This window comes from Aquarana catesbeiana, linkage group LG09 (genome assembly GCF_042186555.1).
Source record: "Aquarana catesbeiana isolate 2022-GZ linkage group LG09, ASM4218655v1, whole genome shotgun sequence".
NCBI lineage: Eukaryota > Metazoa > Chordata > Amphibia > Anura > Ranidae > Aquarana > Aquarana catesbeiana.
In genome coordinates, this window is record NC_133332.1 from 231125221 (window position 1) to 231141720 (window position 16500).

General features: G+C 37.9%; 1 protein-coding gene across 1 annotated transcript; it reads right to left on the bottom strand.

The window, feature by feature from the left end:
• Positions 1 to 3146: 3146 nt before the first annotated feature.
• Positions 3147 to 4091, bottom strand: LOC141109008 (olfactory receptor 10A3-like). The gene has a single exon (XM_073600966.1). It carries the CDS (start codon positions 4089 to 4091, stop codon positions 3147 to 3149), a length of 945 nt encoding a protein of 314 aa, XP_073457067.1.
• Positions 4092 to 16500: the final 12409 nt, after the last annotated feature.

Genomic DNA, 16500 nt, shown 5'->3' on the forward strand with positions numbered 1-16500 from the left:
TCTTTCCATTTTCTTAATATGGTTAATCTGGTACTCAGTAAAATGTGGATGACTATGGTTCTGGTATTAACTGGTATATTTTCTATCCCTATTGACAAAACTGCTAAAGCTGCGTCTGGAGTTACTACTGAGCCTGTGAGTTCTGATATTAGGTTGAATACTTTTTTCCAAACTACATGGAGAACTCGGCATTCCCATAGTATGTGATGTAATGTGCCTCTACATCCGCAAACTCTCCAGCATAAGGGAGAAGCTTGTTTCACAAATTTGGATATCGGGTATGGAGTTAAATATCAGCGTAGTATTATTTTGTGTGTTATCTCCCATAGTTTAACGCATTTAGCTGCTACAAAAGTATTGCAAAGTGCTTTTTGCCATTGCTCCTCTGTAAATGATATACCCAGATCTCGTTCCCACGCCACTATATTATTAGTCTTTTTAAACTCTTGCTTGTTGTTGAGTATGTTGTAAAAAGTGAGATACCTTTTATGTTAGTGTTAAGGTTCGTAAGATAAAGATACACCCTCCACGGAACCTTTATAGATGTTATTGGAAATTTATGGAGATAATGTATTATTTGGAGGTATCTGTAATGATCAGTGTTATCTATACCATATTGTGCCTGTAGTGTCGCAAATGATTTGATTGTTGAGCCATCCATGAGGTCCTCTAGTGTTAAAATGCCCTTGGCTGTCCAGTGTTGTATATGCAAATGTGGAATGGTTAGTGGGAGACTAGATGTAGCGATCGGTATAGACTTAGTCATGTGACTAGAGAAGTCTGATGCTAAAAAAGATCTCCGTGTTGTTAGTGTCGCTACCATTGTAGGAGACATGAGTAAGTGTGAGTAAGGTCGGGTAGTACAAGTCAATAGCATGTCAGCTAGGTTGCCTCTCGGTATTTGTGCCTCTTCCAGTTCTACCCATCTGTGATGCTGACCTTGGTCTAACCAGAATTTAGCTTGTGATAATATTGCTGCAGTGTGGTAGTCTTTTAATATAACATGTCCTATTCCACCCGCATCCCTGGCATTAGTTATTTTCTTAAAAGCACACCTAGCCCTTTTGCCTTGCCAACGATACTTATTTAACATAGTTTGAGCTTTGGAGAAAAATGTGTTGGGAACAGGGATTGGTAGTGTCCTGAATAGGTAGAGTAGCTGTGGCAGGATGATCATCCTAAACGCAGCCAGTCTACCCATCCACGAAAGTTCCATTTTGTCTATGTCTAGGAGTTTTTTATTCAATGATCCTAGGAATGAAGTGTAGTTGGCTGCAACTAAGTTGCTTGTTGATGCTGTTAGTGTTATCCCTAGGTATTTTATCCCTTCATTTTCCCATTTGTAGGGGAATTTTTCACTCAGTTTCGTTTGAAGAGATGCGTCAATACCTATTCCCATGATATAGGATTTGTTCTCATTTACTTTATAGTAAGAGAGCTTCTGAAACATATCTAACGCTTTATGTACCGAAGCCAGGGAAGTTTCCACATTATTTAAAATCATGATTATGTCGTCAGCGAATAGGCTGATTTTATGCATTGAATTATCTATAAGGAAACCAGTAATATTGGGATATGTTCGAATGTAAATAGCCAAGGGTTCCATTAGCAGGTTGAAGATTAGGGGGGATAGGGGACAACCTTGTCTTGTTCCGTTTGTAATATTGAATGGTTTGGATAATGTTCCAGATGTGAGAACTTGAGCGGAGGGCTTAGAATATAATGCTAAAATTGCAGAGAATATAGTACCGGAAAAACCAAACCTGCTCAATACCTGGGCGAGGTACTGCCAATGTATGCGATCAAAGGCCTTCTCTGCGTCCAAAGCTAGTAGCAGAGAAGGCCTTTTGTGTTCACTCGCCAGGTGTATAATATTTGTCAATCTTCGGGTAGTGTCAGATGTCTGACGTCCTTTGGTAAATCCTGTTTGGTCAGGATGGATGAGAAGTGGGAGAAGATTTAGTAATCGGGAAGCTATGATTTTGGCGTATACTTTCAAATCTATATTGAGTAACGAGATCGGTCTGAAGTTTGAGGGTGTATTGGGTTCCTTCCCTGGCTTAGGCAGTGTTACTATTATTGCGTTTAACATTTCTGGAGGAAAAGAGGCAGAAGCAGCAGCGGCATCAAAAGTACGTTGAATATATGGGCTTAAAAATTTGAAGGATTCATAATAGTCCCCGGTAAATCCATCAGGACCAGGGGATTTATTACTTGGAAGAGAGTCGATAGCATTATGTACTTCTTCTATGCTAAATGCTTGGTTTAGAGTTTGAAGTTGTTTTTGTGACAATGTAGGTATATCTAGTTGTTGTAAGAATGCGTTAATTGCATCAGTAGTAGGTTGAGGAGTGTTCATGTCATCTTTTAGATTATACAGGTTGCTGTAATATTGACTGAAAGTGTCAGCTATGTCTTGTGGGTGGTAAAGTTTGTGTTTGGAGAAGGGGTGTAGAATGTATGGGATTTTTGTTTTGTACCTAAGACCTTTAATCCTATGAGCTAAGATTTTACCTGCTTTGTTACCTGTGGCATAGTATGTCATTTTCAGCTTTTTTGAGGTTTTTTCAAAATTTTCTAGTAGTAACAATCTCAAATCATATCTTAATTGCGTAAGTTGATGTGAGATTGAATGGGAAGTCTTTTGTTTGTTGCTAGATTCAAGCAGGAAGATTTTATCTGTCAACTCCTTGATATGCCGCTGCCTCTGCCTTTTAACCCTTGCCCCCAGTTGTATAAAGATGCCTCTTACATACGCCTTATGGGCATTCCATAAGGTGAAATGGTTTTGCACAGAGGGTGCGTTAAGTGGTGTTTTTAAGCTCAGTGGGCATAAGGCCTAAGGAGATATCTATTTTATTTTTAATTTAGTTGCTTGACCTTTATGTAAATAAAAGTTCAATCTGCTAGTGTTAATGACCTCTACAGCTTAGAACCCCTCTCAAATGAATGTAATACTTTAGTACAGAGCACTTGTCCTTGGATTTGCTGCAATACCAGATATCACAAGAAGAGGCAAAACCTAGAACTGCAAATTTTAGACCCATTAAAAACTAGAGTGGTATTGGAAGGGATCCTCTGTGTTACTAAACGGGCATAGAAGTCTGTGTGTATTATTAAAAAAAAAAAATTAAAGGAAATCTGATTTAGGGTTTAATATTTTCAGATCTTTTACAAAATAGTAGTTGAGCCGCCTTCTTGATGCTCTGGTTTCTCATGCCGTAAAGTATTGGGTTTATTAGAGGAGTTATTGCTGTATAGAGTAAAGTCTTCAATTTGTTTTCATATGGTGTGTTTCCCCCGACCGGAAACATATAGATGGCTATCAGTGGTCCATAATAGGCACATACAGCCGCCAAATGAGAACTGCATGTGGAGAACGCTTTCTGTCTTCCGTCATTTGAAGAGATCTTGATGATAGCTATAAATATACAGATATAGGATATTATAACAAATATAAAAGGTGTAAATGCCAAAAGAATGGACAGAACAAAGTCTTCAAATACCACTTTGTAAGTGTCTGTGGAGGCCATTTCCAAAATTGGTACAAAATCACAGAAGAAGTGGTCAATAATTTTGGAACCACAAAAACCCATTTGGCCAATAAAAAACATTTCACTTGGAATGAGGAGGATGGGGATAGCCCACGGCCAGAAGGCCAAGTTGAAGCATAGTTTATTGATCATAAGAGAAGAGTACCGGAGTGGATGGCAGATGGCTAGGTATCGGTCAAAAGCCATGGCTGTGAGAATCAGAGACTGCGTATAAGTTGCGATGCAATGAAAGTAATATTGGCTGAAGCAGCTCATTTTGGATATGACCGTTCCACCTAACCAAGTCACCTGTAACATTTTTGGTGTGATGTTGGAAGTCAGGAGAAGATCTGCCAGTGCTAGGTTCCTAAGAAAGATGTACATGGGGACATGAAGATCATGGCATGATGACACAAGTGTGACAATCAGGCAGTTTTCAGTGACTATGAAGAGATAGACCACCAGGAGGAGGAAGAACAGCAGAACCCTGAGATGGTGGAACTCATGAAATCCAAGCAGAAAGTACTCAGAAAACTCTGTGTCATTGATCTCACACATTGTTTCTGTATCTTGTTTATTTTTATTTTTTAGGCTAAAAGACAATAAGATAAAATAGGATAAGATAAGATAAGAAAAGTCAAAATCGATTTAAGCTTAACATTTCTAGGTACGCAACCTTTGTGAATAATGATGACCAGTTTGTCAAATATTTTGTTATCACTTTGAAATACCACTAAAAAAACAGCAAATTAATGTGGAACTATGTCTGATAGGTTGCACAATTCTATTGTAGAGACGTCTGCATTTTCTTACAATACTATTCCAAACTTACTGTATATAGCAGCCAGCAAGTAAGTATTCTTAACCCTTAGTGTATACATTATACATAGATACTGTATAGAAGCACTTTCTGTGACAATACCCTTCTGGGAATAGCAAGTGAACATGTACCCGAAGTTGAGGTGTTGACAGCAGAAAAAATGGGTAAGCGAAGGGATTTGAGCAACTTTGACATGGGCCAAATTGTAATGACTAGACAACTGGGTCAGAGAAACTCCAAAACTGCAGCTCGTGTTGGATGTTCCTGGGATGCAGTGGTCAGTATCTACCAAAGGTGGTCGAAGGAAGGAAAACTTGTGAACCAGAAATAGGGTTATGGGCAGCATTGATGCACATGGGTGGTGAAGGCTGGCTGGTAAAGTATAATCCAATAGAAGAGCTACTGTAGCTCAAATTGCGAAAAAGGTCATACTGGTTCTGATAGAAATGTGTGAGAACACACAGTGCATTTGTTTGTTGTGTATAGAGCTGCGTAGCCACAGACCGATCAGGGTGCCCATGCTGACCCAAATCCACAGCCAAAAGCAGCAACAATGGGCACATCAGCATCATAACTGTACCACAGAGCAATGGAAGGAGGTAGTTTGGTTTGATTGATTCAAGAAATCTGAGGAACAACAACTAGTTTGAGGTGTTGACTTAGTTCCCAAATTTTCCAGATCTCAATCCAATTGATCTGCTACTGATGTCTTGATGCCAGATTGAACAACAGACCTTTGGGGGTTTAGCGGAGGATGGGTTATGGTGGATGGTCATAATATTATGGCTGATTGGTGTATAAAATAAAGTGTATTTAAAGATCTTAATTCCATAAAAAAATATACTTTAAAAAGTGTTTATAAGGCTAACTTTACACTTGTTCATGCTGCATTCTGCGTGTAGGGCAGCGCATTAATTTCATTGAGCTGCCCTACCTGTGAATGTGTTAATATTTCTCTCATGTGTTAGGAACACCTGTGATTGTACACACGTTCTCAACATGCAGTGATGTGAACCTAGCCTAAACAAGACAGATCATTCTTGTTAATCCTGTTATGAGCTTAGCTATGAGTAAGCACCAGTAGTTATGGTGTGAAACATGTCAGCTGTTGATTTCATATTTTGCTGAATAGTTTTTAACCAGTAAAGAAATCGTTGTTGGAGTACGGCTATCCGGATTGAATTAGTTTCTATATGCCACTTTGCATACTGAGCCAGCACCATTATTTGAGGAGAAGATTTTTTGTGACCCAGACACCTGGAGCAGGTTCTTTTCCCTCTTGGTTTAGGTCTGTTTTTGTATTGTCCTGCTGCTCCATCTGGGTCTGTGTCAATTATGGTGTTCTGCCTCCTTGACAGCAAGGACGTTGTTCTAATATGTATTGATCTAGCTCCAGAAGAAGCCCATTTATTGGCGCGAAACTAGTCAAGCAAGCTACGTTGATTGAAAAGCAGTTATGACACCATCTGAGTCAGCTTATACGACTCCTTTTTGACTACCTATAGGAATTGACCTGCCTTGGTCACTATTTATGCTATTACCTGGGGGTTATTTGCTTTACTCAGAATTTTCCTTGGATCCCCATTGTATCCTTGAAGTCCTGGTTTCTGGATGGATGGTGGACCGGGGAGAAGGTTTTAATCACTTTTGTACTTTTACATGTATTTTATCTCATGTGTGTCTAATATCTTGTTATAACGCTAATACAAATGTTGTTATATATTTGTAAGTATGCCTATAAAGTCCATTCTTTCAAAGCCCTAGTATATGTTATTAATTTAAAGGAGGTGGTCTTGTTACACCAAGCAATTGAACAGGTGTGCCTAATAAAGTGGTCGGTGAGTGTATATAAACATATAAAAGCACCGGCATGCAAATCGGGGCAAATTCTAAATCAATTTTGTCAAAGTGGTGCACTCCTATCAAGCATAAAGTATATGTTTTTCAGTGACCAAGCTTAATGTTTGAACATAATAATACATATACTGTACAGGGAGGGTCAATTCACTAAGAGGTAAATAACAGGTAATAAAATGTGGTAAAATACCACATGTGATAACAATTGTGCAAGTGTTCAATTCATTAAGAATTTAGTGTTAAATGCAAAATGCTGGATTTGTTCGATTTAGCTGTAACTACTGCATTATCTAATGCAGTAATTTACCGCATTAAGCTGGTTGGTAAGGAGTGGGCCAGGAAGCCAGCCGCCGTGACCTTAACAAAGAATGACTCATCAGTTCCCCGCTAACAGCTGAATGTAAAAAAAAAAAGCCGACAATAAAATGATGAAAAAAAACGGCGTGGGGTCCCCCAATGCATACCAGGCCCTTCAGGTTTGATGTGGATTTTGAGGGAAACCCCACGCCAAAATGGGGTCCCCCCCAAATCTATACCAGACCCTTATCCGAGCATGCAGCCAAGCAGGTTAGCAAAGGTGGGGATGAGTCAGCGCCCCCCCCTCCTCCTGAAGTGTCCCCGATAAATCCATCATCAATCACGCCGCCAACCCACCACCGACCTGAAAAAGAAAAAAGAAATGCTCCCGCCATCCATGAAGGCTGGCTGCTTACTGCAGGCTCTGCCATTTGACATTTCTTATGTAGGTAAGGAGCAGGACCACCTGGCTACGTCACCTGGTGGTCCTGCTCCCTTGTGACTGGGTCGGTCATGTCACGAGCCGGCGGTGCACGGGTGATGTGATTGACGATGGCTTTACATTTTTTTTTATTTTTTAATAAAGAAGTTGTCAAAAACTGTCTCTGTGCGTTTATTATTTTTTGACACTTTTTTGGTTAATGGGTAGGGTTAGTATATACCCCGTACTTATTCACATGGGGGGCCCGGGTTCTGGCCCCCTTGTTAAAAGGAGCTTACAGATTCTGATAAGCCCCCTCCCTGCAGATCCCCACAACCACCGGCCATGGTTGTGGGGATGAGGTACTTGTCCCCATCAACATGGAGACAAGGTGCTTTGGGGCACCTTGTTGTCGGCTTGTTTTTTGTACATTCAGCTGTCAGCGTGAAAAACTCTGATGAGTCATTCGTTGTTTAGGACGCGGAGGCTGGCTTTCTGGCCCACTCCTTAGCAACCAGCTATTTGTCAAATATTTTTTGACAAAGTCTTTTTTGACAAATACCGCATGTGATACCACCAGCAAACTCCTGTTGGTAAATATTGCGTGTTTTTTACTCTCTGGTCCATTTGTGAATTGAACTTAAGGGTTTTTAAAGTTATAATTACCAGCATATTTTTTTTTGCAGTAAGTACCGCGTAATCGTTAGATGTTTTTATGAATTGGCCTTAATTTACCGCATGCAATAATTTTTATGATTTTATTACAATTAATTTACATGTATATAGTTGTTAAAAGCAGTGTTACGCTGTCATAAGTAGTCGTAAAGATAACAGCACCCTGTAAAATCTTATTGCTTAATAAGGCATGTAACATTCTAAAAAAAAAATTCAGTATTTCCTTCTTATTTCAAAAATTCCCATACAGTTTCCCATATAAAATGATTGCCCTTGAATGATTCTCCCCTTAAAAATACAATTCATTTTCTTTTAAAATGTGCATAAATGTGTTAAGTGTTTGCACTGAATTAAACCTGCTATAGCTGAGCTCTCTTTCTAAAAATTCTAGCTGTCTGTTATGCTGATCCTTTTCTTTCAATTCGTCTAGTGGGATTCGTCTCTCATATGGGATTGATTTACTAAAGGCAAATAGACTGTTCACTTTGCATGGGAAGTTGCCATTTGCAAGAGCATTTTCCCCAGAGCTTAGGGAATTTGGTTCACTTTGCAAACAATACCCAATCACAGGCAAGGGACATTTTAAAAAAAAGCATTGCACATCATGGGATGATGGAAGTCAACAGAGCTTCAAGGGATATTAAACCCAAAACCAAAAATGTAATATATTGCAGCTTACCAAACATTAGATTTGTTGGCTGAATCAAGTTTTCTTTTCTTATGCCGTGTACACACGAGCGGAATTTCCGTCGGAAAAATCTTAGATGGTTTTTTGGACGGAATTCCGTTCAAGCTGGTCTTGCATACACACTGTCACACGAAAGTTCTCTGAACTTTCGACCATCAAGAATGCGGTGACATACAACACTACAACGAGCCGAGGAAATGAAGTTCAATGCTTCCGAGCATGCGTTGAATTGTTTCCGAGCATGCGTCGTTTTTTGCGCGTCCGAATTGCATACAGACAATCGCATTTTCAGGTAGTAACTTTTCCCGACCAAAAAATAGAGAACATGTTCTCAATCTTTTGTTGGCTGGAATTCCGGCAGCAAAAGACAGATGGAGCATACACACGGTCGCATTTTCCGACAAAAAGGCTCTCATCGGAGTTTTGCTGGTGGTATTTCTGATCGTGTGTACGCGGCATTAGGCTTTTTTTCCCCTCTGCTTTCACCTAGTGATCTGGCCAGTAACACACCTCCTGTATTAGAGTGCCTCCAGTCTGGATGAATGAGCACAGGGGGGACCTTTGGACAGTAGCATAGTAAGGCTGAGGGGAGGGGGATGTTAGATGTTCTAGCAGATTTAAATTCACTAACAAATTAAAGCAAAGCACCAGCTAATACTTTATATGCAGTTAGAGCAGTTTTGTTTCCCTTTAGGATAAAGTTTTTACATAAATAAAAACTGATTATTTTAAGCACATCTTTTAGTGTTAAATGGTTTGTCTCATCTCTGTAGCTGATACATTCTGCTGGAGAGCTTGTTCCTTTAAAAAACAACAAACATACTGGCTGGATCACCAGATGAAAATGGAAGAATGAAATAATAAAAAAGAAAACAAATGCGGCCATCATATTTAAAATATGGAAAGCTGCAATATAATAAATGTTTGCTTTTGGGTTTAATACCACTTTCACCTTATTCAATAAGCTCTGGGGATAATTCCTTTGCAAAGTGCAACTTTCCTTGCAAAATGAACAGCCTATTTGCCTACAGAAAATCAACTCCATTGACTCAAAGCAAGTATGCAGATGAAGACTTACTGAAGACCCCCTTATACGCATTTTTGCTGTATGTCGTTGACTCAAAGTTTCAAAGGCCCTTCAGCTCTGAAATGGATTTCCAGGATATGCAGAATACCATATGCAAATAAAAAAACAAAAATAGTTGGGTGTTCCCATGCAAAAGTTAAGAAACAAGGCTAAATACATACCATACCCTTATCTGAGCATGCAGCCTGGCTGGTCAAGAGAGTAAGGGTGGATGAACATGTGCCCCCCATCCCTCGTGAATCATACCAGATCAATGCCCGCAACATGTTGGGAGTACCTTGCCAGAGGAGAACCCCACCTGACATTTCACCATTCTCTCTTGTTAATGAGGACAAGGGCCTCTTCCCCACAACCTTTATCAGAATATGAAAGACTCATTTAGCAAAAAAGGGGGACCCCAGATATGCCCCCTCTATTTGAATAGGTGAGGAGTATATAGTACCCCTACTCATTCACAAAAATAAAATTACAAAGTGGAAAAGAAAACATACACAAAACACATATACAGTTTTTGACAAGAGCTTTTTAAAAAACCCAAAAAAGTCCCATGATGTAGATACTGTACATCATCAATCATGTTATCCAGCGATGTAGATCCATGTCAATCCTGATGCCCAATGCCTGCCTAGGGTCTCCTAGATGATGTAATTGACCATATTTGAACATGACAATATTTGGTCAATGATGTCACTGGGACACCCAAACAGACAAGGTTCGGTCCAAACATAACAATCTTAAAGGAGTTGTAAAGTCAGAAGGTTTTTATCTTAATGCATTCTATGCATTAAGATAAAAAACCTTCTGTGTGTAGCAGCTCGGCTCGGGTGCCACCATAGCAAGCTGCTTGCTGTGGGGGCAATCAACAGGAGGGAGGGGCCAGGAGCAGCAAAGAGGCACCCGAGAAGAGGAGGACCTGGGCTGCTCTGTGCAAATCCAGATAAGTATAACATGTTCGTTATTTTTTTTAAAAACTAGACTTTTCAATCACTTTAAGCCCATCCCTACTCTTCTCCTGTTTGGCCTGCACCCAATGTTCTGTGTCTACATAGTAACTGCTATTTCCAATAGCAACCAAAGCTCACGGTGCCATGCTGGAATTCTTTGGATGAGTCCCTCTTGATGCTTTCCCAGCCTCTCCACAGTCCCCAGTTTGTGGATAAGTAACTTCAGGTACTTTATCTCAGAACTCAATCCCTCTCTTCGTTCCTCCAGGCAATTACCAGGCTCTTTCTACCAGAGCCTTCCTCGTGCCTTCAGGCAGCCCCCAGTCTCTATTTGGCAGACCCTCAAGCACGACTCCAGGCCTTATCCAATGTAGCTGTTCCTCACACATCCACTCCAGAACGAGGTCTGGGTGGGAGGACTGCGATCACTTGACTTCTTCCAAATATATACTCTCTCCCATCACGCTCAGTGGCCATGAAACTCCTACTGAATGGCTGAGAGAAGTAAAGCATATTCATTAATCTGTTCACTGCAGCTCATCATACTAATGCCAAAGACATCAGTGCCACTTATTGACAGAAGGGAGGAACCACAGCTAAACCAAGCTTAGAAGAAAACCCAAATATTTACAAAGACTACAATTTACCGGTAGCTAGGTTAGTTACCACCTACCACAGCTATATCTACTAGTAGCCCCTGTTTCAAACAAGGGGGTTACATCAGTGATAAGCAACCACTTCAGCCCCAGAAGGTTTCACCCCCTTAATGACCAGGCCATTTTTTGCGATACGGCACTGCACGGGAGTGCTTTTACATTTTTTTTACACTTTTTAAATTTATTTTTTTACAGGGCATATTTCCTAATTGTTGCTGGCTGCAGTTGATTTGTCGGGTTTTTTTTAAATGTTGGGCAATGTCTGGGCAATGTGCATTGGCACAGATGCATATAATTTCCTTGGTAGAACATTTAGTTAGACAAGTGCACAATGAAAAAATGTGTTTTGTTTTGATTTGTTATTTACATAAATTCATTTAGTTACATTTGTTTAATCAGTTTAATTTGTTTTCAGAATTCGCTTTGTTTATTCGTATTCGAACCGATTTGAGTTTTCCAAATTGAAAATTGATTCAAATAGTTTTCCAAGCAATTTTGAATACCCTGTTTCCCCGAAAATAAGACCTAGCGTGATTGTCGGTGATGGCTGCAATATAAGCCCTACCCCCCAAATAAGCCCTACCCTGTTTCCCTGAAAATAAGCCCTACCCTGAAAATAAGACCTACAAGGACTTTAACTAGTGCTTATTTGGGGGGTAGGGCTTATATTGCAGCCATCACCGACAATCACGCTAGGTCTTATTTTCGGGGAAAGAGGGTAGTTTTCAAATTCAAATAGTTTTCAAATTCAAAATGTTTTTGAATTCGAATAGTTTTCGATTTGTTTTCAAGTTTCCAAAGAGAATAAAATAAAATATAAAAATTAAGGAATATAATAGAAAAAATGGAAAAGAATAGAAAAGAATAGAACAGAAAATAGATTGATAGAATTTATTTGAGTAAAACCGAATAAAATAGAATAGAAAATAAAAGAACAATAATAGAACAGAATAGAATAGAAATTAATAGAAAAGAATAAAAAAAGAATATAATAGAAAGAATATAACCATCTTCTGAAATTCAAATAGAAGAGAATAGAACAGAACTAAATAGAATTTAAAAAAACAATAGAATAGAATAGAAAGAATATAACCATTTCCCAAAATTCAAATGGAATCAATTTGAATTTGAAAAGAATAGAAAATAATAGATTAGAATAGAAAATAACAGAATAGTATAGAAAAAACAATAGAATAGAATATAAAGAATATAACCATCTTCATATTCTAATATAATATTTTCTATTCTATTCAAATTCGAATTGATTCTATTTGAATTTTGGGAAATGGTTATATTTTTTCTATTCTATTGTTTCTCTGTTCTGTTCTATTCGAATTTCAGAAGATGTTTATATTTTTTCTATTTTATTCTATTCTTTCTTTTTTTATATTATTCTATTCATTTCTATTCTATTCTGTTCTATTATTTTCCTATTCTATTCTATTCTATTCTTTTCTATTCAAATTCAAATGTATAACATTTGAAATTCGAATTTCGGAAGATGGTTATATTCTTCCTATTCTATTCTGTTGTTTTTTTCTATTCTATTCTAATCTATTGTTTTCTATTCTATTTAAATTCAAATTGATTCCATTTGAATTTGAGGAAATAGTTATATTCTTTCTATTCTATTCTATTCTATTCTATTCTATTCTATTGTTTTTTAATTCTATTCTTTTCTATTCTATTATAGCCTATTCTATTAATTTTTTTTCTATTCTATTCTTTTATAATCTATTCTTTTCTTAAGTATTCAAATTCAAATGTATTCTATTTGAAATTTGAATTTCAGAAGATGGTTAAATTCTTTCTATTTTATAATATTCTTTTTTTTATTCTATTTGATTCTATTTGTTTCTGTTGTGAATTCATGAAGGAATACATTTTATATTTACTGGCAAAAATATGAAAGTTTTCTTAGGCCTCAAAAAGTAGATGAACCATGGTCATTGCAGTTATTGAACTGTTGCCCTTTTGGAGACCTTTAGGACAAAATAGACGTTCTCATGTTTTTCCAAGTTTTTCTACTACATCAAATATTGAAGACTTTTACAAGCATGTATTGTGAGGAAAACTCGATGGAACAATGGCTGCTCTCGTCACAAAACAAGGAGATATTTACATGGTATTAGTGAATAAATGAAAACTACCCTTAGAGCCATAGGAAACAAGGTTATACAGACTATTCTCACATAGAAATAACCTCACCTGGCCTAAACCTATTGTGTTAAAGTGAGGGACTGTTTAAATAACTAACACCTTGGCTAACAAAACCCATTGTGTGAATTTTTAGGAACTGTTTAGACAAACAAGTCATCTCTAAACATCCAGTGGGAAAGATTTGAAGTTGGTGCAAGTCAAAAATATTTTAAAAGTATCTATAAGGTTATTATAAGTCATTTCATACTATCACAGAGACATATTATAATTTTGGCATCTGCGGACCCAACAACTTTGGTATGAAGAAAATATATATGAAAGTGTGATTTTATAAGTAGAAGTGTTTTAAGAAACTAATTAGTATTATGAAAAACATATAATTATGATTATAACTATATAAGACTGTAGCCTATGCTTAGATAAACGAATATTCATTGGAGATACCAGAATTATACAGGTATCCATATAGATAATCATTTTTTAGGTAGTATTGATTAATATATATAACAACGTGTGTACTTCATAGATAGACCAGTTTTGATAGACATACATTTATAGAGATACATATATATAACCAAGTTATGTAATGGTGACTAATCAAACTTATACTGAGTGTATTTTACATTAAACCGATTACCAGAATATTTAAAGGTATATTCTATCCTTACCATTATACACATTATGAAAATAGAACGTATTAACTTAAAAGGATAGACTCAAAACACATGTGAGACACCTGGTGGTTGAAGGTGGTATTATTTGAACTCACTAAATTTACGAGAAAGGTAAATGATTACGTTTATAACCAATAGAAAGAAGCCACATCCTTTTGGGCAGAGCCATTATAATTTTTATGGTCTTATTATCTGAAATGGTATTTAGAGGCAAGTAAGATGCCAGGAAGAGAGAGGAGGAGGAGAGAAAAAAAGATGGAGAGGAAGTGATCTCAGGGGGAGAGCTCAGAAGGAAGCTCAGGGATCCACCCTGAGGGGGGGACACTGGGAGATACACACACTCCCAGACTGACACTCATGCACCATGCATGAATACATATCTTTACATTCATGAAGATTCCTCAACACCTAATACTTAGAACTCGGAGGTCACAAGAAGTAAACCCTCTTTAAGAGTATCCATTTTGAAACTATGGCAGCCATCTTAACTCTGGTAACCAGCCAATAGGAACAGTAGCCATCCTGGAATGGGTAATTATGTCATGTTGATTTTATCTTGTATGTTCTCTCAAATATTGATATGTTCTCTCAAATATTGATGTATTGAATATTATACAATTGATAATCATTCTCCCGAATCAATAACCATCTAAAGATTCAAATTTTCATTATGTTTTTCTTTTTGCATAGTTGCCACATTTATTGACAATACAAACATCTAATTTATTTCACATTTTTTTATACTTCAAGTTTTATTCAATTTTCAACAGTTACAAAAAAGGTAACAAAAAGATTATTACAAAGATACAACTTCAAGCTATGGTATGTATACATTTAGATGCGTATCTAGAACATGCAAAAAATGTGTTGCATATATGTGCTAATAAAGGAGCTATAGCATGCATATACTTGGTCTTATATAGGTAGTAACCTAAAAGAGAAAACAACGTTATCGATTTTAGATTTAACTTAAACCTCATTCTTGCTATCTACAGGGAGTGGCACCAGCAGACAGTCACACACGTAGTTATATTTTACTACGTGGGGAAACTGGGCGCATAATGCTGAGATGTGTGGACTGCCTACTTATTATTGAGGAATAAAGATTATAACGGAGTTGTGAGATTTTCGTGAGTAAAGGAGGAATCAGTCCAGCTGTACACTTCTAGGGTCGTTGATCCATAAAGTCCAGTTCTTGAAAAATTTTTCAGTGGTGAGATGGGCTTTGGAGAAGCCGTGTTCCATTTTGAAGTTTTAATTTAGGATTGTGATCACTTCCTTGATGTCAGGAGGGTGAGTACTTTTCCATTTCCTTGCAATTGCCAACCTTGCAGCGATGAGGATGTGGGTGGCCACTGTTTGAAATTTCCTGGGCCATGTGGGAATCATCAGACCCAGGAGAAAGTCAATGGGAGATAGATTATTTGTTGTGAGTGTTAATGATTGGAGCATTTTTAGTACTTGGTTCCAAAAGACTTTGAGGTGTGGGCACTCCCACCAAATATGGAGTAGAGTTCCCGAAAGACCGCAGTTTCTCCAGCATAAGTGAGATGTGTTGGGGTGCATCTTGGCAATTCTGGTGGGAGTGTAGTACCAGTGTTGAAAGAGCTTTTGTAAGGATTCCCAATGCGTGGTGCAGTGAGAGAGTTTCGATGGTAAGGATAAAGCCTTGTGCCATTGATTAGATGGAGGGGCTGAAGGAACGTGTTTAGACCACTGCAAGATTTGGGTTTGAGTTGAGTTCTTAGCAGGTTGAGAGAGCAAGCCATAAATATATGATATTCCCTTAAGTATGCTTTTAGTGGAGGCAAGATATTGTATCATGGGAGATAAAATCTCGTCTTGTGTTATTCAATGTGTTCTATTGAGAAGAGATCTGATCCTGAGGTATATATGGAAAGTTCTTGGTGAGAGACCGAAGGTAGCTTGAAGGTCGTTGAATGGGATTAAACGTAGTGAAGAGTTGACCAATGGTGTGAATACCTGCGTCAATCCATGTACATAGTTGAAGATCTGGTAGAATTATTGAGCAAGCTTTGATTGGAATGAATTGTAGAATGGCTTGAGGTAACCTCTGCAGCATTTGAGGAATAGATGTCCATACTCTTAGGGAGGTCGTTATTGTGTCCATAGGAAAGCATTTGGGGTTTGGGGCAAGAAGTGAGGCACAAAGGTATAGTTTGGGGTCTTTGGTTAGCATTTCTGATTCTATTTGTGTCCAGTTGGAGGGAGTGGATGAATTCCACCATAATTTCAGTTGGTCTAGAATGACTGCTTTGTAGTATAGGCTAACGTTAGGAGCTCCCAATCCCCCCATTCGTGCTGGAGTCATTAACTTGTGTTGTTTTATCCTGGCCCGTTTGTGCTGCCAGATAAAGGAGTTGATGAGAGATTGGAGATTTCGTAGTTGCGTTGAAAGGAATGGCACTGGTAGCGTGCGGAAGACATAGAGAATATGTGGGAGCATTAACATTTTAGCTAATGCAATTCTACCCGCCCATGATACAAAGGGATGATGTATATCATTAGATATTCTTTTAAGCTTTTCTACCAGGTCTATCAAATTTGTGCGTAGAAGATTTTTGCTAGGTGAGGTCAAGCGGATTCCTAAATAGGTTAAAGATGAGTCTTTTGACCAGGAAAATGAGGAGTATTTTGAAATGTGTTGTATGGTTGGTTTATTTAGGC

Bases quoted from the DNA above. Each gene is read 5' to 3' on its own strand.
- LOC141109008 (XM_073600966.1), bottom strand. From the start codon at position 4,091: ATGTGTGAGATCAATGACACAGAGTTTTCTGAGTACTTTCTGCTTGGA.